Source organism: Polypterus senegalus, chromosome 16, assembly GCF_016835505.1.
Source record: "Polypterus senegalus isolate Bchr_013 chromosome 16, ASM1683550v1, whole genome shotgun sequence".
Lineage (NCBI taxonomy): Eukaryota > Metazoa > Chordata > Cladistia > Polypteriformes > Polypteridae > Polypterus > Polypterus senegalus.
In genome coordinates, this window is record NC_053169.1 from 55334217 (window position 1) to 55357611 (window position 23395).

The window sequence follows — 23395 nt, forward strand, 5'->3', positions numbered from 1 at the left end:
CAGTATTCATTGGCAAGTCTAATTGTGGCTTGGTTCCTGCTTCTTGGCAATCCTTTGGCCTTTGTGTTTCAGCAGGGTGTAGAATATGGGTGAGTATTGCAGTGGCATTTCTTTGTATTCATGTGCCTAATCTGATTGGGATTGTGTAAACCTGAATGCAAAATGACTTTTTAATCTTTAAGAACAATAACAAAGAGTAAAAAAGAAGAGAAACTAACAGGAACGTTTTATCGATTAGGACAACTAAGTAAAATGTAGAACTTGAATGACTCATAATGAACAGTTTCCTTTAAAAAGCAGACACTTACTTGTCCATAGGTCTTTAGAGTTTTTCAGCGCTGCCACTGAATGAATATTCTCCTAGTGTTACCATAGCTAAACATTCTTTTGTTTTTACCCCCCCACCCCTCCACTCATGTAGGAATGCCAGTGCCTAAACATTTTAGTCCCTTAGTGTATAAATATCGACACCATCTGTTCTAACTTGGCAGAAGACAGAAATCACAAACCTGACTCAAGAAATATTCTCATGTGAAAACAAAACAAAGCTAAAGTTTCTCATCCTCCTACAACAGTAGCAAGTCAAATTTCTTTATGAAAAATGATTGGTATCTATTCTTCCCAGGCATATGATGTCTAACAGTGAAAAGTTTTTAAGGCATAATTGATTTTTTGTGATATGTTTACAGTATATACTGTACATCTTTGATTAAATGGTTGAACAGGTCAGTAAAAATGAGGATGAAAGGCCTCTGCTCAGTTTCACCGTCTGTGCTGTTGTATACAAAGTGGCTCAAACAGCCACTTCCTGTGTATTTGTGAGTTCTAGGTGTCATTTGTCTTCACCAGGTTGAAGAAGAGTGTTCTTGGTAAGAGGCAGGCTGAGTTAAAGGCCTCAACAGTTCTATTTTTTTAAATGTCATTAACTATCAGAAAGTTACCTAATCTTACAAATATAACAGAATTGTCTGATAATGTTCAACGTAATACTAGACAGATAAATAGGTAAGGTGCTATATAATAGATAGATAGATAGATAGATTTGTCCCTGAGGGGAAATTAAAACTTTACAGAAGCTCTAAATAAATTAATTAATTAATTAATATAGTACCTGCCAAATGATAGAAAGAGTACATGACATGTGTTTCGACCTACTTTAGGCTCATCAGGTGTACGTCCTTTTTCTTCCCCATTCGGAGATCGATCGCCGGACATCAGAGCTTTAGTCATTGTGCCATGGAAGCTGGTTTGCTTATTTTACAGGGTGTAGATCAGAGGCCTGAATCACAATTATTCAGTTAATTTGATTATTTAATATCTGACTAGGGGGCTTCGCTACTCGGCTTACTTTATGTTTCTGCCGCTCGCGTATGTGGAGATCACTTTCACCAAACAACAGATCTTTTAATTCTCCCAGATACACCTCTTCATTGGGAAGAAACACTACTTTTCCCTGATGGCAACACGATTTAGATGATCTACAAGTCTCTGATTTAAAGTTTAAAGCTAAACTCCTTTCACTGTTCCATTATTTCACAGAGTAATTCTTTCCATTTGTTTGTGCTAATGTGTTCTTTACTATCATTTTTTCAGACATTCGAATTTTAGTACTTTCATTATCCTGCTCTGCATGTATACTGCACCAATGTTTTTGAATTCTTTATGATGATCTACTTTGTCATCTACTCTTTGTCTTTTATTTCTGGCCCCAGGCGTGGTTAAATGTCTTGGCACAAGGTATCGTCTTACGGGACTTGAAAGTATCTCTTTGAAAAAGTCACGTCTCATTCCAGGCTAAAAGTCTCGTCTTGTCCCAGGATTTTTTTTATTATAATAGAGAGATATATACACAATACCTACCATAATGTTTGGGACAATTGGTGTCACAGGCCTTTGCAGTTCCTCAGGTGGGTTTCATGGCTTCATAAGATACCTTGGCTTGTTTCTACCCTTCCTTTGGAGTCTGTAGTTGCCATTGTTCAACATGATGATAAGAGCTGTCTATTGAAAGTCAAAGACATCAGTAAAACCTTAGGATGACTGAAATCAACTGTCTCTAATATCATGAAGAAGAAAGAGCTCACTGATGAGTTCAGTAATCACAAAGGGACTGGTAGGCCAAGGGAGACCTTCACTGCTGATGACAGAAGAATCCTCACAATGGTAAAGAAAACACCCCCAAACGCCTGTGTGACAGATTATGCACCGCCTTCAGGGGGCTGATGTGTGTATGTCAGAGACGACTATCAGCAGAACAGAAACACAGAAGCCACACTGCAAGATGAAATCACAAAAACAGGATGGCCAGATTACAGTTTGTGAAAAAGGACTTCAAAGAACCTGCAGAATTTTGGAAGAAGTTCTTGTAGACAGATGAGACAAAGATGAACCTGATCAGAGTGATGACAAAAGCAAAGTGTGGAGACCAAAAGGAACTGCCCAAGATCCAAAGCATCTGTTAAATATGGTGGAGTAGTGTTATGGCTTGGCCCTGTATGGCTGCCACAGGTCCTGGCACACTTCTCTTCATGGATGATGGAACTGCTGACGGCAGTGACACAATGAATTCTGAGGTGTAGAGAAACATCTGATCTGATCAAGTTCAGTAAATGCTACCAAACTCAGTGGGCAGCGCTTCACAGTACAACAAGATAATGAGCCCAACATACTGCTAAGGCAACAGAGGAGTTGTTCAAAGCTACAAAAAGGTAAAATTCTTGACTGGCCAAGCCAGTTACTTGATTTAAATCCAACTGAGCAGGCCTTCCTTATGCTGAAGAGAAAACTTAAGGACAATGTATCTTTGTCTCAAACTTTATGGCGGGCACTGTATATTGTCAGGCACGTGTGAGTAGGAGGCATCCTTAAGGCTCTGCTATGGTAAGCAATACTCCCCAGGTCCAGAGGGGGTCCGTTTGTTAACACAGCCACTCTTTCTGTCCATAGTTCAAGGGAACATTGACCAGAAGACAAGTGATATCACCTCCGGGTGCATGTCATTAGAACCAGACCTTTCCAGGAATCAGTGTTACAAAACCACCAGGAACCGGAAGGAGGCAATCAGTTTGATGACTACCAGTGACTAAGATAGACCACCCAGAAGCACTACCTTATTTTGCTATTTTAGCTCCCACGTTTGCTGTTCATTTTGGGCACTTTTTTCCCCTATTAATCTCTGGATTAAATGGGGACACGCTGGTTTCCCAACACTCTTTGTGGCCCCAAGTTTGCTATTCTCACTATATATATAGACAATAGAGAGCTGCTACTGTCAATAACTGAGGCCAGACTTGTTCAGATTGTACCAGTTTTATAATTAAAGTCATCAACATTTGAATAGAGTTTGCAGTGTTTGCTAATTGAACATGCCAATAGATATTTATTTCCCTCTGGCAGTATTAGCAAAAATTCAAACGGAATAGAGACAGAAAACAGAGATATGGGTTCTGCTAGAGTGCTGCACAACTCGTTTGTTTTTGGTTTTCTTTTAAAGAGTACTAGTAATCACATAGGCTGCATAAAATAAAAGAAAAAGTATAGAATGAGGATAACAAGTTTCCTTTTATTCCTACACAAACTCATGACAGAAGTTTTAAGGCCTATAAATAAATGCACTGCTTTGTCAGCTGGTGTCTAAATTAGCAGGCCGCGCTGCCTTTGCTCTCTAGGCCCAGTGGTGCAAGGCTGATCGTCATGTTCATCTTAACAATACTCTTTTGCCTCTTGGCAATTCAGCGACTGTGAAATCATTATCTCATCTGAACAATAATTAGCAACTTCCCTATTTCCTTTTCAGAAAGGGCAGTTGCTGACCTTTCTGCTTCACCCGATGGTCGCATCATAAATGAAGATGTTTCAGCGACTTTCCAAATGGCAGGAGCCATTGCCTTGCCTGTAAGTACAGATTACCATACATTCCTGTTCTGCAAAACAGCTCTTCTTGATTTAATCACCCTGATCTTTCTGCATGTCTGTTGTTTTAAGGTTCTTCCTGTGAGAATAGCAAGTGACCGCTGCAGGAATGAAAACCAAAGTGCAGTCAAAGTTCTGTTTACTTAAAAGCACTTTTTTCCAGTATGCCCAGGTTGGAAATTTGCTTGAAGTGTTTAGTGAAAAAGGTTAATGCCCTCCATTTTTAACTGGTTTCAGTAGTTCTTTGTGAAGGTGGAAATGATTGTTCAGTCTTTCTTGCTAGAAATAGTTGTGTGAAAAAGTAAGTACACCCCTTGGAAATTGTTGACTTTTGTAACATATTTGAACAGACAAAGTTTAGATCTTCATGTAAACAATAGATATTTTTCAGGCAGATAATCTAGAGTCTATTGAATCATTACAGACTTGGACAGCATACAGGGCGGAGCAGATTTGTGACAGATGAAATTTAAAATAAGAAAATGTAAAGTATTAAAGTAGGAAGTACAAATGTGAGGTTTGAATACACAATGGGAAGTCTGAATATCAAAAGTCCACCATATGAGAAGGATTTAGGAGTTGTAGAGGACTCAGCACTATCAACTTCCAAACAGTGTTCAGAAGCCAAGAAGGCTAACAAAATCTTAGGTTATATAGCACCTTGATGTGTGGAGTACTAGTCCAAGAAGGTTCTGCTCAAGCTTTATAACGCATTGGTGAGGCCTCATCTGGTGTACACTGTGTGGTGTGCAATGGAAGTGATTAACCTAATCACATCCACATCAGAGACATGGTACTTGAACCTCACAAACTATGGTCTGCCTAACAGATTGTCCAGTATCCGGGACACCATGGCAATGGAGGATGAATTATAAGAAAAGATTAAAAGAGCTCAGTTTAAGCTAAAGAAGATCAAGAGTGGACATGATTGAAGTGTTTAAAATTTTGAAGGGTGTTAGTCCAGTGTCAATACATTTTTTCTTTATAAAGAGTCTGTGTTTGCCCTCTTCATGACTAGCTAGGTTTGATAGTATACCATGGCGATTCTGGGTTATTTGTGTGTGTTTTCATGGTGATAGACTAGACACAGTCTAGAGTTTGTTTCTCCCTCCAGCTTGCCCTTGATAAACAGGTTGAGAAAACAGATGAACGGATGGCTGATTTTTTCAATTAATATTTTTTTTTACGTTAATAACTTTCTTTACACTATGTACCTTGTGCTATGTATGTTTAACCCAAGGGGGCAGGACCACCTGACAATGCAGCTGTGGAAATGGCACCCAATGCTATTTAGCATGCAGCAGTCAATTAAACCTTTGACTTAAGTTTGAATCGATTTGGTTATGTTTTATCCAGAGTTGTTGCTCTGTCTTCAGATCTATTCATTGTTTGTCTTTTTGTTGCTGTTTCAGAATAAACTGTATATTTTTTTACTAGCTTTATTTTTGGTTCAGCATTGACTGATTTGAATTTACAATATACAGTATAATATCATTGATATGTTTATGTTGAGCCTGAGGAGGCAGAGCTACCTAATTAGGTAGCGGGGGCTCTGAGCTCAGCATTACTTATGCCAAAACTGAGGAGAGATCTGCAGCTTCAGCTTTTATTTTGATTGGTTCTTGATTTTTGTTTAATTTTTTAATTTACTTGTTTGAATTTCCTGGCCTTTTGACTTATGCTTCATGTTTTCCTAAAAGATCAACGCTATTTTTTTCCCAGTTTTTCCTGTCCTTGTGTTCTTTCTTTTTGAGTAATACATTATTGGATTGTAAAGTATTTTTTTGGATTTAATATTTCATAGTTTCCTTCTTCTTTTTTTTGTGACCTTCCAGTGATTTTTTAAAAATCTTTTAACAGCGTTTCTACCATTTATAGGCCTTTGCAGGCCAACACTTGTCTGTTGAGTAGGGGTAAGGTTATCTAGGCATAATCCAGAGGCCCACTCCTGAATTAAGGGCAGGGTTTGGCCTTTTGCAATAGTTTTAGAGGCTTGCTCCAGTTTTATTCTTAATTGTAGCAGAAATTCACAATAGTTCTACTGTATACAGTCGTGCTTGAAAGTTTGTGAACCCTTTAGAATTTTCTATATTTCTGCATAAATATGACCTAAATAACTCCTAAAAGTAGGTAAAGAAAAAACAGTTAAACAAATGAGACAATAATATTACCCTTGGTCATTTATTTATTGAGGAAAATGATCAAATATTACATATTTGTGAGTGGCAAAAGTATGTGAACCTCTAGGATTAGCAGTTAATTTGAAGGTGAAATTCGAGTCAGGTGTTTTCAATCAATGGGATGACAATCAGGTGTGAGTGGGCACCCTGCGTTATTTAAAGAAGAAGGATCTATCAAAGTCTGCTCTTCACAACACGTTTGTGAAAGTGTATCATGTCATGAACAAAGGAGATTTCTGAGGACCTCAGAAAAAGAGTTATTGATGCTCACCAGGCTGGAAAAGGTTACCAAACCATCTCTAAAGAGTTTGGACTCCACCAATCCACAGTTAGACAGATTGTGTACAAATGGAGGAAATTCAAGACCATTGTTACCCTCCCCAGGAGTGGTCGACCAACAAAGATCACTCCAAGAGCAAGACGTGTAATAGTCGCCGAGGTTACAAAGGACCCCAGGGGTAACTTCTAAGCAACTGAAGGCCTCTCTCACATTGGCCAATGTTCATGTTCATGAGTCCACCATCAGGAGAACACTGAACAATAATGGTGAGCATGGCAGGGTTGCAAGGAGAAAGCCACTGCTCTCCAAAAGAAACATTGCTGCTCATCTGCAGTTTGCTAAAGATCACGTGGAAAAACCAGAAGGCTATTGGAAGAATGTTTTGTGGACGGATGAGACCAAAACAGAACTTTTTGGTTTAAATGAAAAGCGTTATGTTTGGAGAAAGGAAAACGCTGCATTCCAGCATAAGAACCTTATCCCATCTGTGAAACATGGTGGTGGTAGTATCATGGTTAGGGCCTGTTTTGCTGCATCTGGGCCAGGATGGCTTGCCTTTATTGATAGAACAATGAATTCTGAATTATATCAGAGAATTCTAAAGGAAAATGCCAGGACATCTGTCTATGAACTGAATCTCAAGAGAAGGTGGGTCATGCAGCACGACAACGACCCTAAGCACACAAGTTGTTCTACTAAAGAATGGTTAAAGAAGAATAAAGTTAATGTTTTGGAATGGCCAAGTCAAAGTCCTGACCTTAATCCAATCGAAATGTTGTGTAAGGACCTGAAGCGAGCACTTACTGTGAGGAAACCCACCAACATCCCAGAGTTGAAGCTGTTGTGTACGGAGGAAAGAGCTAAAATTCCTCCAAGCCGGTGTGCAGGAATGATCAAAAGTTACCAGAAACGTTAAGTTGCAGTTATTGCTGCAAGGAAAGTAAAAGTTCACATACTTTTGCCACTCACAAATATGTAATATTCGATCATTTTCCTTAATAAATAAATGACCAAGTATAATGTTTTTGTCTCATTTGTTTAACTGGTTTATCTTTATCTACTTTTAGGACTTGAGTGAAAATCTGATGATGTTTTACGTCATATTTATACAGAAATATAGAAAATTCTAAAGGGTTCACAAACTTTCAAGCACAACTGTAAGTGTTTTTTTGTTTTTTGACCTGTTGCTTTTGTGGACAGAAATTGCATTTAGATTTTGGATTTAAGATTAAGAGGGCAGCATGATGGCGCAGTGGGTAGCGCTGCTGCCTTGCAGTTAGGAGACCTGGGTTCGCTTCCCGGGTCCTCCCTGCGTGGGTTTCCTCTGGGTACTCCGGTTTCCTCCCACAATCCAAAGACATGCAGGTTAGGTGGATTGGCGATTCTAAATTGTCCCTAATGTGTGCTTGGTGTGTGTGTGTGTGCCATGGTGCCATGGTGCCTTGCCCAGGTTTTGTTTCCTGCCTTGCACCCTGTGTTAGCTGGGATTGGCTCCAGCAGACCCCCGTGGCTCCGTAGTTAGGATATAGCGGGTTAGATAGTGGATGGATGGATTTAAGATTAAGATTGCATTGGTTTGGTATTTTTTTATGTCTTTGCAATATTTTGTTTATTGAAAAATGAACAGATATTCTATTTTCATCTGTGGAAAAAAGTCCACCCTTGGCTGTAGTAGCTGGTAATGCTCGCTCATTCCCTATAAGTGCCTACCAGACTCTGACATTGACTGAGAGAAAGTTTTTTGCATTCCTTCATGCATAATTGTTTCATCTGGGTTATGACTGAGGTATGACTTGTGTTTATAGCCTGTATCCACCTACAACATTTCAGATCCGGTCTTTTACTTGGATATTCTAGAACCCTCCATTGATTTCTTTTCAGTCATTCCTTGGTGGATTTACTGGTATGTTTAGGGACATTGTCATGTTCCTAGAGCTACCTTTGGTGTGCCTCAATCCTGTGACAGCTGGTTTCACATTAACCTCAAGCACCCACCTGTACCATGAATAATTCATAGTGGATTTTGTGGTGATCTGCCCTTGCCCTCATGAAGCAAAGAAGCCCCAATCCATAACATGTCCATCACAGTTGGTAAGAGGTTCTTCTAGTCAAATGCTGTCTTTGATTTTTGCCAAATGTGACTTCTGATACTATGACCAAACAACTGTATCTCTGTGTCATCCTGTTTTTTACCTAGATGTTCATGGGAAAACGTAGTATTGCCTTGATATTCTATCTGGGCACCATTGGTTTCCTCCAGGCACGCTTCCTATGTAGATCTAATTTGTACAGCCTCTTTCTAATGGTAGACTCATGCACTTTGATATGAACAGTGGCAGGAGCTACTTCTAGATCCAGTGATGAAATTCTTATTTCAGTATCTTGCTTTCTGCTCACGGCTGGACTTGCCGTAGTAGCCTGGTCTGGACAAGCTGGCAGATGTTTGAAATCTTCTCCACTTACAGCCGATTTCCTGGACGGTGGAATGGTTGATTTTTAAACTCCATCCCAGACTCGTCCTTCTTTCTGAAGAACTCGGAGAGCTCCTTCAGTCTTGGCCTGGTGATAACACACACATTAATAGCAAAGAGCAAGCCAATTTACATGTCTGGGGTTCAAATAAGACAGTGTCTAACTAGCCAGAACTGAACCCAGGGAGTCTTTTAAGTTTTGCAGGTAGAAAAGAGGAGTCTACCCAGCCAGTGAGAGAGTTAAGTATGCCAGCATTCTTGAAAAATCCACTGTCACACAAGTAGTGAGTCATACTGAGGGACCCTGTAAATGCAAGATGAACATTTCTTTTGTGCTTTGCAGTTCACGTCACATCAAAAAGCTTTTAAAAATGCAACACTGCAATTGGAAGAATACAAAATAGTTGCTCTTAATACTTTATTAACACATAAACAAGTGACTCTCAGCATCTAACTTTATTCCTAGATTCAATTGTAAGGACACTGACAGCTTTGAGGATGACATTTAAAAAACGTTTCCTCAGCTGAGTTCATCTGACATGCCCAGCTGCAGCAGTGTAACTCCAGTTAATCCCACATAAGGAAGCAGTAAGTTCAAGGTGAAATACCAGCGCCGTTTTATTTTTAGCCAAACAAGTTTGCTTGTGGGATTTAAAGCTTATCAGACAAACTGTGCTAAAGAATGCCCATTTGTTTTGCCTTTCAGCTCTGCCTGCCACAGTTCATGTGATTTTAGTAGAAAAGAGTTATCTGAATAAAATTACAGATGTAGAAAAACAAGTACTCCGAATTCTAGAACACCCCGCCCAGTTCTATTGTTTTACATGTTGCAAATTTTTGGATAACAATAAAGGCATAAATGTTGATGTCCTAGTAGGCTTGAAGTTGTCCAGCTTGCTGTTCATTTCCCTGTGAATTTTACTTCTTGGCAGGAGAACAGGATTCTTTGAGCTCCAAGGGGCACGTTGTCTGACTATAGTTAGTGGTGTCCACACTTTCACAGGGTTCAGATGTCAACTGTGGGGAAAACATAGTAAAAAAGAACAGAAACATAATTAGCAGTGAGTCAGATAAACAAAAACAATGATTCTAAAGAAGCTAAAGACATACCCCAATGGCATTTCTCAGTTACTGTGATTGTCCTACAGTGGCACAGTGCTGCCACCTCACCTCTCCACTGCTCAAATCGTAACAATGATTACTGTCTCCTCATGTCTGTACTAGTTTAATTTTTGCCCTAGCATATTAACCATGTGCAGGTTAGATTCGTTGGAAACCTAAAGCTGGCCCATGTCTGTGAACATGTATGCCTGTAGTGAAGGGCAGGAAGGCTGGAAAGAGGGCACGCCCGCTGTGGCCATCTCACATTTGAGGACTTTTCTGGTGATTTTCAGTCGTAGCCCTCATTTACATAATGTTAGCCAGAGTCCAATGCAGTCAGATGCTGCCGTGAAGTCAGTCAAGTAATGTCACACACCCAACAAGCGAGTGCCTTGTGTTACATAACATTACTGTTTTTAATAACGTTTCTCAAATGAGCACCGCTATTAATGCTATATGCTTCAAAATGAGTGCACAGATTGTTCAGCATATCCTCATTTTCATTTAACAGTTCAATAATCTAAGTAGAAATGTTGAATTATGTAGCTAAATTATATTTAAAAAAATGTTTACACTGTTTTTATTTTGTACAATATGACCACTAGGGGACGTCGCAGCCTCCCACATCCCTGACAGAAAGGCACTGACACAAGTCCCAATTAATAGAAAGGTTTTTAACCTTCACAAGAAAGACTTCAAAAGGCACTTGGCACACATAATATGATTCTTCAAGGCTCTTTTCTTCTCCTCCACTCTTCCAGGCAAGCTTTGTGTGCTTCCTCTTGACTGTGGCTCGTCTGGATTAAAGAGACTGCTCCTTTTATATAAAACCCGGGAGCATTTGCGGTGTCCCAACATTGTGGCTCGGAAGTACTTCTGGGCACGTCTGGAGCCTGACAAAGTAGGGCTTGTAAATCTCCACTGCTACCCCGGTGGCACCCACGGCACCCAACAGAGCTGGCTAAAAAAACTGCAATTCCCAATATGCTCTGTGGGTCTCCAGGAGGGCAGCCACCTAGGGCATTGGTGGAGATGATGTCCTGAATAAATTGTCTTCCCCTGTCCTTCTAGGCTATTGGCATCCCTGCTGGGTAAGGATCCCAGTTCTGCTCTGGCCAGTATGCCAGTCCCAGCATGCCGTCTCTCACAATGGATACATTTTCATTAAGAGTTGGTTAAACACTCCATTCTTAAATGTTTCTGCCACCTGCTGTCTCACTCTTTTTATATTTTGATATTCTCCATGTTCCAACTAACGTGTCCTTCATACTATCATTAGACTGAAATTTATTGAACCACATTCAGATAGTGTTAAGAGAAGGAATTTGTCCTTGCAGAGGCACATTAAATTTAATAACAAGATCTTCTTTGCCATCTATATTACATGCTTTTACTTTGTTGTTACGGGTTACTGAGTGCAGATTGATAGATAAAAATGGCAAATGTTGAAATTGATACATAAAGTGTGAAGAAGATGAAGGTGTATATTCATTTTTTTGTTATAAATCATATAGTCACAATGGCTATAACATTCTCTGTTTGTTACAAGCCTGCTGTGTTCGGTGGAGTTCAGCTGCCTTCAGTCCATGCACTTGACCATATTTTTATATTTTGTACTTCTCCTTACCTGTGTAACGTGACTCCCAGATCTTACAGAAGGTCCAACAGCAATGTTAACACTGCTTGAAGACTGAGTGTCAGTTGTGTTTCCTCCTTCAGCTGCTGACAGTCCCGAGATGACCAGCCCGCTGGAAAAGCTTCTCTTGCCGAACAGCAAGCTAAGTGTGGAACTCGTTGACGAGGCCTGGCTCAACCGATGGACTGCATTAGGAGGGCCTTGAGAGGTCAGCTGACCTGCAGTAGCAAATCGAGGAACCTGAGAAAACACGGAGGCAACTGATGTGCTGAAGGACAACTGACTGTTGGAAAGTCTTTGCACGACTGCATGAGCCGAATTGGACATCTGCTGGCTCTCCAGTATTGGGCCGGATTGGCTTGTAACAGGTGGTCTTTGGTTCTGGGCTCTGGAGTGATGAGGCTGGACAGAGCGACTCCTGTATTCTCTTCTGGCTACATAGTAAGAGAGGAATTTGTGAGTTAAAATTGAATTTTTCATGGTATGCTAAATCTGAAATCTGACTGTTGTTCATATATTATACATTTATCTGTATATTTATATTTATTTGACCCTTTTTTTTCAAAGTGTCTTACAAATTAGAACTTGTGATGGACGGCCGGCATTTCAGACTGGCCGGAACGTCCCTCAACAGAAGAAAGCAGCCTTTTCAGGGCACTACATCCCCCAGGACACTAGATGGCAGCTCCCCTGGATGGAAATGGTTCCTCAGATTCCCTCAGGGCAGCATGGGACATGGAGTCCATCTCTTCAGCCCTGTTGGGTGCCGTGGGTGCCACCAGGGGGAGCTCACCAAGAACCCGGGGACTATTATGGTTACGCCAACTCAGAAGTACTTCGGGGTCATGAGGACGGAAGCCCGCAGCACTTCCAGGACACTTGATGAAGGATGATGTGGTGTTGACCCGGAAAAGAAGTACTTCCGGGTCAGGGACTATAAAAGGACAAATGGAAAATCCAGCAGATGGAGCCGGAGTTGGGTGGGAGAGGAAAGGAGCTGCTGGGAGTGGAGGATTGGTTATTGTTTATTACAATTGTGACTATTGATTTATTGGAGAATTGTGGAGTGTGCGGTGCTTTGTGCACATTATTGCAAGAGAATATTAAAGAAATTATTGTTAGTGTTTTAAACATGTGTCCTGGGCATCTGTCTGGAGGGTTCAATGGGGCAACAGCGTCCACAGACGATAACGTCTATATTCCTACAAATAAAGCAGTGACATCTGAATCGTACCGCGCAGAATCACATGATAAGTCAGTTTAGAACACTTGAACTTGCAAAGTTGTGCTTTACACACAAAATCCTTTGTGACTTGGCCATACTGTCCACTCTATATACTGTATATGAGCAAACGAAAAGACAAAAACACCACATAAATTGTGAACAGTGTCATTTCCGGGCAGAGGAGTAGCTTCAGTGACAGACGTTTGTCACTGTCTTGCTCCACTGACAGACAGGAGATCGTTCCTCCCCCACACTATGCGACTCTTCAATTCCACCCGGGGGAGTAAATGCTAACATAACTCAAAGTTATTGTCTGCTTTTACATGCATTTCTATTACTATTTAATTTAATATTGTTTTTTGTATCAGTATACTGCTGCTGAATTATGTGAATTTCCCCTTCGGATTAATAAAGTATCAAGGAAGTCCCAATGAGCCTTCAATCAGCTTAGGAAGAGTAGGTACAATGTCACCCAAGGAGTTTTCAGGGTGGGTGGGAAAAATACTTTTCTATCAATCATATAGTGCCTTTCACATATCTATCTATCTATCTATCTATCTATCTATCTATCTATCTATCTATCTATCTATCTATCTATCTATCTATCTATCTATCTATCTATCTATCTATCTATCTATCTATCTATCTATCTATCTATCTATCTATCTATCTATCTATCTATCCATCCCATAAGTCATACACCCAGTGCTGAAAGTGGCATAAGTGAAGAACTTTGTGCAAGGCTTACTTCATTTCTATAGAAATATAAATTTTGTTCCAGGCAAAAGTTTATTGTCCATAATTTTACAAATTGTGTTATTTATAAGAACAGACCAACATTAACCACCCATTAATGTGCAAATAATCTACAGAATATATTATTTATAATAAATAAATGCTTTTACTACTTAACAAAGAATATGACAACATGAAGGACACTATATATGTAAGAATATGCAAATCAGAATAGTGAATGCAGTAGATTCAACAGCCTCAAATAAAACAAACATGGCAGAAGTCCATGTGCTTAGAGTCCCAACACCATATCCCAGAGTTGGATGTGTAAGGACTAGTTTTGGATGGCTACCCACTTCAGCAGGCTGGCTGATGCATTTTGGGAAATCATCCCTTCTTTAGAGCCAAGGCAAGCCACTGGGGATAAAAGACATTTACAACCCATACATATTGAGTTAATTACTTACACAAAATGGACTGTGCATGCAAGTATTAATTTTTAAAGTCATGCATAAAATACAACAATCCACCACAACATTAAGCCAACCTGCCTAATATTGTGTAGGTCCTCCTCGTACCATTAAAATAGCTCTGACCCATCAAGGCATGGACTCCACAAGCCCTTTGAAGGTGTCCTGACACCAGAACAAAAGCAGCAGATCCTTTATGTCCTGTAATTTGCAATGTGAGGCCTCCATGGATCGAACTAGTTATTTCATCACATCCCACAGATGTGTGATCAGATTGAGATCTGGGGAACTTGGAGGCCAAGTCAACACCTTGACCTCTTGGTCATGTTCCTCAAACTATTCCTGACCAATCTTTGCAGTGTGGCAGGGAACATCATTGTCATGTAGGGGTGTATGTGGTTGGCAACAATCTTTAATTAGGTGTTTGTTACGTGTCAAAAACAACAACCACGTAAATGCCAGGACCCAAAGATTCCTCAGAACATTGCCTAGAGCAACACACTGTCTCCACCGGCTTGCCATCTTCCCATAGTGATTGCTGCTCCCGTCTCTTCTACGTGTAAATGACACATACCATGCAGTCTACATGATCTAAACGAAAATGTGATTATCTGACTAGGTCACATGCCCATTGTAGATGCTTTTGTGGGTGGACAGGAGTCATCAGGAGCACTCTAACAGGTTCATGGCTACACAGACCCATGCACAGCAAGCTTTGATGCACTGTGTGTTCTGACACCTTTCTCTTTTGGCCAGAATTATGTTTCTCAGTAATTTGTTAATTTGTAATTTGTAGCTCTTCTGTGAGATCAGACCAGACAGGCTAGCCTTTGTTCCACAGGACATCAGTGAGCCTTGGGTGCCAATGATCCAGTCGCTGGTTCACAATTTGCTCTTCTTTGGACCACTTTTGGTAGGTACTAACTACTGTATACTGGGAACACCCAATAAGACCTGCCGTTTTGGAGATGCTCTCACCCAGTTGCCTAGCCTTGATAATCTGGTCCATGTCAAAGTTCTCAGATTCTTGTACTTCACCATTTTTCCTGCTTCCAACATTTCACTGTCAAGAACTGACTGTTTACTTGCTGCCTAAAATAAGTGACCCCTTGACAGGTGCCAATGGAACAAGATACTCAATGGTGTTCACTTCATCTGTAAGTAGTTTTAATGTTGCTAATCAGTCTATATATGTGTGTGTGTGTATACATATTTACGTATATACCGTTTATATATTCACACACACTATATGTAAACTGTGTATATATGTGTTATTGATTGATCAACACCTTTAATTTGTGGAAGTTTATTTCTCAAGAAAATTATCTTCCTGAAGTAGTTTATTTTAGGTCAAGAGATTTACAGCTGCTGCACCACAATTAATACGAGGGGCTGCCCAATTGTAGCTCAATTTTGAGAAAAAAATTTGGAATGTTTCTTTCTTACTTTCTAGCTGTTTTTTTTAACATACCACATTAGAAACCAAGTCTGCTAGTTGGCCTAGGAAGGTGGATTCTGGTACCTTAGAACCTTAGACAGGAAGAAGCAAATCTAGAAAATGGAGATTTGGATGGGGTTTTGCACTACAAAATACTTCCCCATCTTTCACACTACAATAATCCACCAGAAGACCTCTTTGCAAAGTTTGTGGATTGCTCCCTGGCAATCTTTTGTTAACAGTGTTCGACACATTATCTCCGCATCCTTAGACATCGTGATTCAGAAAATGTTACCTCAATCTACTCTGTCCAGGTCTACTTAAGTATTCTGGACACGTCTTTAATGTCAGGGTATGGCATAAATGTAATAGATAAATATTAGCACACATCCACAAGTTAATTTAAGGCAGTACTGCAGAACCTGTTCATGAAATTCCTAGCATTATCAGACTCCTGAATCCCACTGGGGCTCCCAGACACCTGCTCACAGTTTTTGAGTACAACGAAACGAGGCATGACTGATGCAATTAACTTGAAGGTGCGCTCGTTCTGTAAAATCCAATCAGCTCATCAGGCACATCTGGTACAAGGACGCAGAAGAGCAGCGGGAGGCCACTATTTTGTTAGGCTTGGTAGAGTCTTTGGGGAATACATATCTTGTCTTTTTTTTTCTGTTCAACTGCATAAACCGGATGCAAACACCACAATCTAATAATAGCCAAGTGCAATATCAGCAGTTTAATAAAGGTTTGTCGTGCATTTCATTACGAAGGAAAGACACTTACCTGGAGGTCATGTGGATAAAAAAAAATTACAGACAATGTGATCCCCTAAAAGATTATTACTTTTTGTGCTATTGTCCCAAACCTGGCATACAGTGGATTCAAGAAGTATTCAAATGCGGACAAAGCTGAAAAAGTACTGAGTAATAAAAGGTCTGAATACTTATATGAATGACAGATTAAAGTCTTTGATTTTGAATAAATTTGCAAACCATTCTGAAAACATGTTTTCAATGTCATTATGGGATATTGAGTGTAGATTGATTTGCAAAAATGGCAAGTTCATCCATTTAAAATTAAATTTACAGCACAATGAAGTTTGCAGAAAGTGAAGGGGTTTGTTCTGAATGCATCGTATTCACATCTGAAAGACACAACAGATATTTTCTTTTATTTCTTGGTGACAAGGGTAGTGAGTATAAAAGGTGAGAAAATCCCAATAGCACACATTTCGAAGGAGGCATTCATAGTGAGTGCCAGGGTCTCTCATTTAAAATTCATCTTAGAATTGCTGCCCTACACTGTCAAACATTTAGAAGTGTTTTGGTAGGGCAAGGGCTTCATCTCTGGCTCAAAGCTCATTTTTTTTATTTCTTTGTTTTGCGTTTGTTTAATTATTTTTCTAAAAATATTTTTGCTGTTGTCCTTTTTTGCATATTCATTTTCTCTAAGTATTTTGTATGTTTATGTATTTCTGTTTAGTTTATATTTTATGTACTGTACATTGTCCTATATACTTTAAGACTTAGAGGGGCTTCCCCAGTCCTATTTAAGAGCTCAGATTGAGAGGAGACCATTCAGTTCATCAGTTGCTCAGCAGTAGCTTGTTCTAGATTCTCAGAACTCTGGCTTTAGTCCTTAATGCACTTCCCAATAATTTTTATTGTTGTCCTCAAGTGTGGGATTCACTGTTAATTTGAAAGAATTGTGCCGGATCTTCTTTATCAATGCCTTTGAGAATTTTGAAGAGCTGGGGCCTCATGCATAACGCCGTGCGTAGAACTCACACTATAACATGACGTAAGCACAAAAGCCGAAATGTACTTGTGCACAGAAAAATCCAGATGCAGGAATCTGTGCATTCGCCAACTTCCACGTCCTTCTGCTACATAAATCTCAGTCAGCGTGAAAAGTAACGCTCATGCACGCACCTGCTGTCCCGCCCCAACTCCTCCAAAAATTACACCTCTTTGAATATGCAAATCAATATAAATAACCCTTAAGCTCAGTGTTCTGTGAAAAGACAATGGTAAAAGTACGAGGGAAAATAGAAGAATTTCAGCGAATATCAAATGGAGGCAAAGAAAAATGTACTATTTGTTGATTTAAACAGTGGTATAAACAACAAAAGGAAGTTGATCGAGTGACATAGTGTGTCGGAGAAACTCGAAAGCTCAAATTCACAAAGTCGCACAGTGCCGGAAATAAAAAAGTTGTCAGATATCAAAGTCGCTGTGAAAAGGGGAGTCGTAGCTCACCGTCTGAGTGTCATATGAAAGTTTATTATGGTACAGAGAAAAAAAAAGACACGCAGTGGGGAAAAAGCACGAAATGTCAACTTCAATCTCAAAATTTCCACTTTAATCACATAGTTTATTTTGTCATTAAAGTAGAACATCATAAACTTCATCTTAAAATCGTTTAATTAACTAGTTTCTCAAATCATATCGTAAGTAAAGTAGTACGTTAAATGCTTTGTTTTGTATGTGTTCTTCTATGTGCTCTATGTGTGTGAATAACAACGTGCTTCTTAAACCGGCTCTCTACTTCCGACAGGACACAGAATCCATTACATTCGTGATATTACAGCTCTCTGAATAATTAAAGTACTGAGATGTATACGTGATATCATTTTCATGATGATAGGAGTTAAAGCACGTTATTAAACATGGGAACACGGTGGCGCAGTGATTGTTCATGTCTCACGCAAGATGCTTGTTGCCATGCGCGACCTTCGATGAAATACTTTACTGTAGCAGTACTGTCTCTTTCAAACGTACTAACCTCCAATTCTTGTCCTTACTTTTCTTTCTCCAAGTACCCAATCGCCACCCAATCAGCTCTGTAATAGACGTTAAGCCATCTATAAGCTTAGAGCGTCGATTCTTCAAAACTTTTAGGGAACATTGAAATATGTTTAATTATTCTATCCATCTATCCTTCCAGTGTCGCGCCAGCCACAGTAAGAATAGTGCGCGAGACAGGAAAAATCCGTAAATGAAGTTCCAGCTCCTGGCTAGCGCTGCGGCACCATGTAGTTAAAGTTTTATCTGTATAATATAATAAACATATTTTGCTGCATTTCATCTTAAAAATGATATCGTCATCATATGTAAATACGCGCTTTATAAAGTGCCGCAGGTTGTGTAATATTATAAGTGTAGATCAAGTTTTCAGTGAGGTAATTGTACTTATAAGTACAAACAGTTCTACAAGGAGCAGTTGATGGACTGATTGATTGCGTTTACAGATCTTGGGATGAAACTCTTTCTGAACCGCGAGATCAGTACAGGAAAGACTCTGAAGCGTTTGTTGGATGAGAGCAGTTCAAATAGCGAATGGCTGAGGCAACGTGTGCTTGATGATGTTGTATATCGATAATTCTCTTTCCGATCAGCTGCTGTACAGCTGTGATTCACACTCAGATACAGTGATATAAATACTCTGAGTGGTGCAGTGAGAGTAATATGGAAAAAGATGATCCGCTGTGGCAACTCATAACGGGAGCAGCTGAAAGAAAAAGAAGAAGGTGCAGTGAGAGCAACAACGTTAAAGCAGTTATGGTATTTGGAATAGTTTGACCATTTTATGGACCATTATATTGTTACAGGTTATTTACAATCAGATGCACTAAACTAGTAACACAATATGTGGTTAATTTCAGTGTATTTATAAAGCCACGTCAGGGATGTGGATCTGAAAAAGACAGATAAACCACACAGGAACAGTAGCATTGCTTTGACGCTGGGTGCCACCAGTCTGCAAAACTGAGCGGAGAACTTGCGTACGACAGGGTATGAGGTACCATGGAAAAATGCGTGGCTTTATGCCAAGTTTAGGTTTTATACATCGCAATTTGAACATGGAAACGTTCGTACGCAATATTTTTGTGCGTATGCACCATTTATACATAAGGCCCCAGAATTGCACACAATACTCCAGATACGGTCTCACTAGTGCATTATGTAGTCTGAGCCTAACATCCCTCGATTTATATTTATGTTTTTACAATATAACCTAATATTTTATTAGCCTTTTTAATCACTTCTGTGTTTTGCTTAGATGATGAGAATGTTGTGTTACCATAAACCCCTAAATCCTTTTCAGAGGTTGCTCCCCCTATGCCAGTGTCTCCCTTGTCATATTTATAATTGATGTTCCTTTTTCAGTTCAGAGGGTCATCCAGGTCTTCTTGAATTCTTTTTGCTGCCTCCTCAGTTTCTGCCATCCCTCCAATTTTAGTGTCATTTGTGAGTTTCACAAGTTTACTGAATCAATATTATTAATATAAATCAGAAAAAGGGGCTTCACTGATGATTAGTGCTTACTTCTGTCTTTCAGTTCTTATTTAGATTTTGATTTTTCAGTCTTTTGTGATTTTCTGGCTTTGTTTACAGTGTTAGATTTTGGGACTGTGGATATGTTTTTACTTTCGTTTTCCTTTTTAAGGTACACCTTTTGATACTCATTTTTCCTTTTGTTTTGATTATGTAATGATTTATTCGATCTAGAAATCCAAATATGGCATACGTTTTTGAATCTAATAATTAAAGTTATTAAAATTATTTCGCACCATTCCAGTGTAATTTTGTTTTGTTATGTTTTGTTTAGGGGTGCTGCCATTTTGGTAGTCCTGTCATTAGGATGCCGTTCATGGTTGTCAGACAGCTTGGGCTTAAGGGTCATGGCTCGGATGACATTGATGCAACAGGTTAAAAGATCGGCGGTGGTGTTCTTTCCTCATCCGAGGTTGCAGATGAACACAAATTTTTATTAGTTATTTACTTCTTAAACGTTTTGTTGGTTAATGATCTTTTTGCTGTGAAATGTAAGGTATTGATTCTTGCTACTCCTTCTGGTTTTGACAAATATATTTCTGATCCACCTGATTTCAACTTAAGGTTTTCCTTTCGTGAGTCACTTTTTTCTGATCTTACTACTTCTGAACAGCTAGTGATCGACCTCTAGTAGAATAGTTCCAGTTTTATTACTAAGTCTTTATTATAATAAAGAAACTCTGTTTTGTTCTTGTACCAATGTTGTTTAAAGTTTTTTTTTTTTTATTTCAGGTAAACAACATTCGATGTGGCATTTATATAATGTTGTTTACCTATACACTTATATTGCCAAAAGTATTGGGACGCCTGCCTTTACACACACATAAACTTTAATGACATCCCATTCTTAATACATAGGCTCTTAGTTCTTATGTGTGACTGGATGTTTCTTGTGGGGAGGGCTTCTGTTCTCTTTCTCTGATGTAGAATCCTCATCTGAGTTCACCTCTGTTATAGCACGTCTTTATCTGATATTAGCAGTGTCAGATTGGGGGTGAACGTGACTGAGAGAGTAAAACTGAATAAAAGAAAAAACTTTACAAGTACCATAAATTTACACTGGCTGTTACAGACTCAAATATACAGTGGGTACGGAAAGTATTCAGACCCCCTTCAATTTTTCACTCTTTGTTATATTGCAGCCATTTGCTAAAATGATTTAATTACATTTTTTCCTCATTAATGTACACACAGCACCCCATATTGACAGACAAAAAAAAGAATTTTTGAAATTGTTGCAGATTTATTAAAAAAGAAAAACTGAAATATCACATGGTCCTAAGTATTCAGACCTTTTGCTGTGACACTCATATATTTAACTCAGTTGCTTTCCATTTCTTCTGATCATCCTTGAGATCACCTTCATTTAAATCCAGCTGTGTTTGATTATACTGATTGGACTTGATTAGGAAAGCCACACACCGGTCTATAAGACCTTACAGCTCACAATGCATGTCAGAGCAAATGAGAATCATGAGGTCAAAGGAACTGCCTGAAGAGCTCAGAGACAGAATTGTGGCAAGGCACAGATCTGGCCAAGGTTACAAAAAAATTTCTGCTGCACTTAAGGTTCCCAAGAGCACAGTGGCCTCCATAATCCTTAAATGGAAGACGTTTGGGACGACCAGAACCCTTCCTAGAACTGGCTGTCAGGCCAAGCTGATCTACCGGGGGAGAAGATCCTTGGTGAGAGAGGTAAAGAAGAACCCAAAGATCACTTTGGCTGAGCTCCAGAGATGCAGTCAGGAGATGGGAGAAAGTTGTAGAAAGTCAACCATCACTGCAGCCCTCCACCAGTCAGGGCTTTATGGCAGAGTGGCCTGTTGGAAGCCTCTCCTCGGTGCAAGACACATGACAGCCCGCATGGAGTTTGCTAAAAGACACCTGAAGGACTCTGAGATGGTGAGAAATAAGATTCTCTGGTCTGATGAGACCAAGATAGAACTTTTTGGCCTTAATTCTAAGCGGTATGAGTGGAGACAACCAGGCACTGCTCATCACTTGTCCAATACAAGCTAAGCTACAATGTTAAGCTAAAAATATTTTAGTCCCTGTGTACCCACGTAATCCTGTCTCTGCACTGGTAATGACAACTTTTTATTCCACAGCTGTGCTCAGGTGCACAGCTCTGATGTTTGCTGCTGAATGGACGTTTAGTAGTTTGCATTTAAGAATTATATTATAGAAGAAGATTAATCCACACATTCTCCTGAGCATGTAAGCATCAACTTTCTTCTTCTATCAACATCTGTTGTTTTTTAGTTTGCCAGTTAAATCGATTTTTAAAAATGCACTACTAAATACCAAGAGGTGGAGTGGAAAAGCAAAATCTACACATTCCTGTGTTGTTGCTCTAACCTTCAAATTTAACCAAGTGTATGGTCACGGCCTCGACATCCTAATGTGTTTAAGCAGTACTATACATTTTACACAGGTATTAGGTAATAACCAAGAGACTGAAATCAATCTGAAAATCAGTTTTACTTTATATTTATGGGCCATAAGGAAAGCTTACTATTATGCTAGAGAGACTAAAACATATTTGAGAATAACTGGGAGAAAATATTAGAACAATCCAGACAAGAACAGGCCATTTAGCCCTACAAAGTTCACCAATCCTGTCCACTTAATTCTTCCAAAATAACATCAAACTGAGTTTTGAAGGTTCCAAAAGTCCTACTGTCTACTACACTACTTGGCCACTTACCTCATGTTTCTATAACTCTCTGTGTAAAGCAAAACTTCCTAATGTGTGTGTGAAACTTACTATTTACGAGTTTCCAACTGTGCCCCTGTGTTCCTGTCAAACTCATTTTAAAGTCATAGTCTTGATTCCTTCATAATTTTAAACACTTCAATCATGTCTCCTCTCAGTTTTCTTTTGCTTAAACTGAAAAGGCCCAGCTCTTTTAATCTTTCATCATAATTCATCCTCTGTGGCCCTGGTGTCCTGAATAGTGGACGATCTGTCAGGCAGACCAAAGTTTGTGCAGTTCGAGGACTGTGTCTCTAATGTGATTAACCCTGGACCATCATGAAGAACAGCCTTGTCAACTTTTCTCATCATTCTGTATACCTCATACTATAAATATACTGTAATACCAGGTCAGATCACTTGCACAAATTCTGAAGTGATTCTTCAATAATGTGGTGTATTGACAAGGGGGATGACATAGAGGAAAGGAGTCAGGTGGAGAACTTTGAGAATTGTCTTCTTCAATCATGTCTCCTCTCAATCTTCTTTTGCTTAAGCTGTAAAGACTGTTTTCTTTTAATCTTTCCTTATAACTCATTGCCTGTAGCCCTGGAATCAGCCTAGTCACTCTTCTCTGGACCTTTTCTAGTGCTGCAATGTCCTTTTTGTGTCCTGGAGACCAAAACTGCACACAGCACTCCAGATGAGGCCTCACCAGTGCATTCTAAAGCTTGAGCATAAACTACTTGGACTTGTACTCCACACATCAAGGCGCTATATAACTTAACACTCTGTTAGTCTTCTTCATGGCTACAGAACACTGTCTGGAAGTTAACAGTGAGGAGTCAACTAGTAATCAAAAGGCTGAAAAAAAAAGAGTCATGTTTGGGAATATCCTCACCATGTTTGATT

At 39.5% G+C, this 23395-nt stretch overlaps 1 protein-coding gene and 1 long non-coding RNA gene across 4 annotated transcripts in view; one reads left to right on the top strand and one right to left on the bottom strand.

Moving 5' to 3' along the window:
- Positions 1 to 12259, top strand: LOC120516640. Its single transcript, XR_005630880.1, has 3 exons — positions 1 to 89; positions 3797 to 3894; positions 11664 to 12259. It is a non-coding gene; the product is annotated as an uncharacterized LOC120516640 (long non-coding RNA).
- Positions 9247 to 23395, bottom strand: part of pcnx2 (pecanex 2) — a 274360-nt gene continuing 260211 nt past the window's right edge. For all 3 annotated transcript variants that reach the window (XM_039738452.1, XM_039738451.1, XM_039738453.1), the window contains 2 exons: positions 11572 to 12014; positions 9247 to 9860 (listed from right to left, as the gene is read on the bottom strand). In XM_039738452.1, coding sequence (XP_039594386.1) covers positions 9762 to 9860; positions 11572 to 12014 — 542 coding nt within the window. In that variant the 3' untranslated portion in view covers positions 9247 to 9761. The remainder of the gene's footprint in view (positions 9861 to 11571; positions 12015 to 23395) is intronic.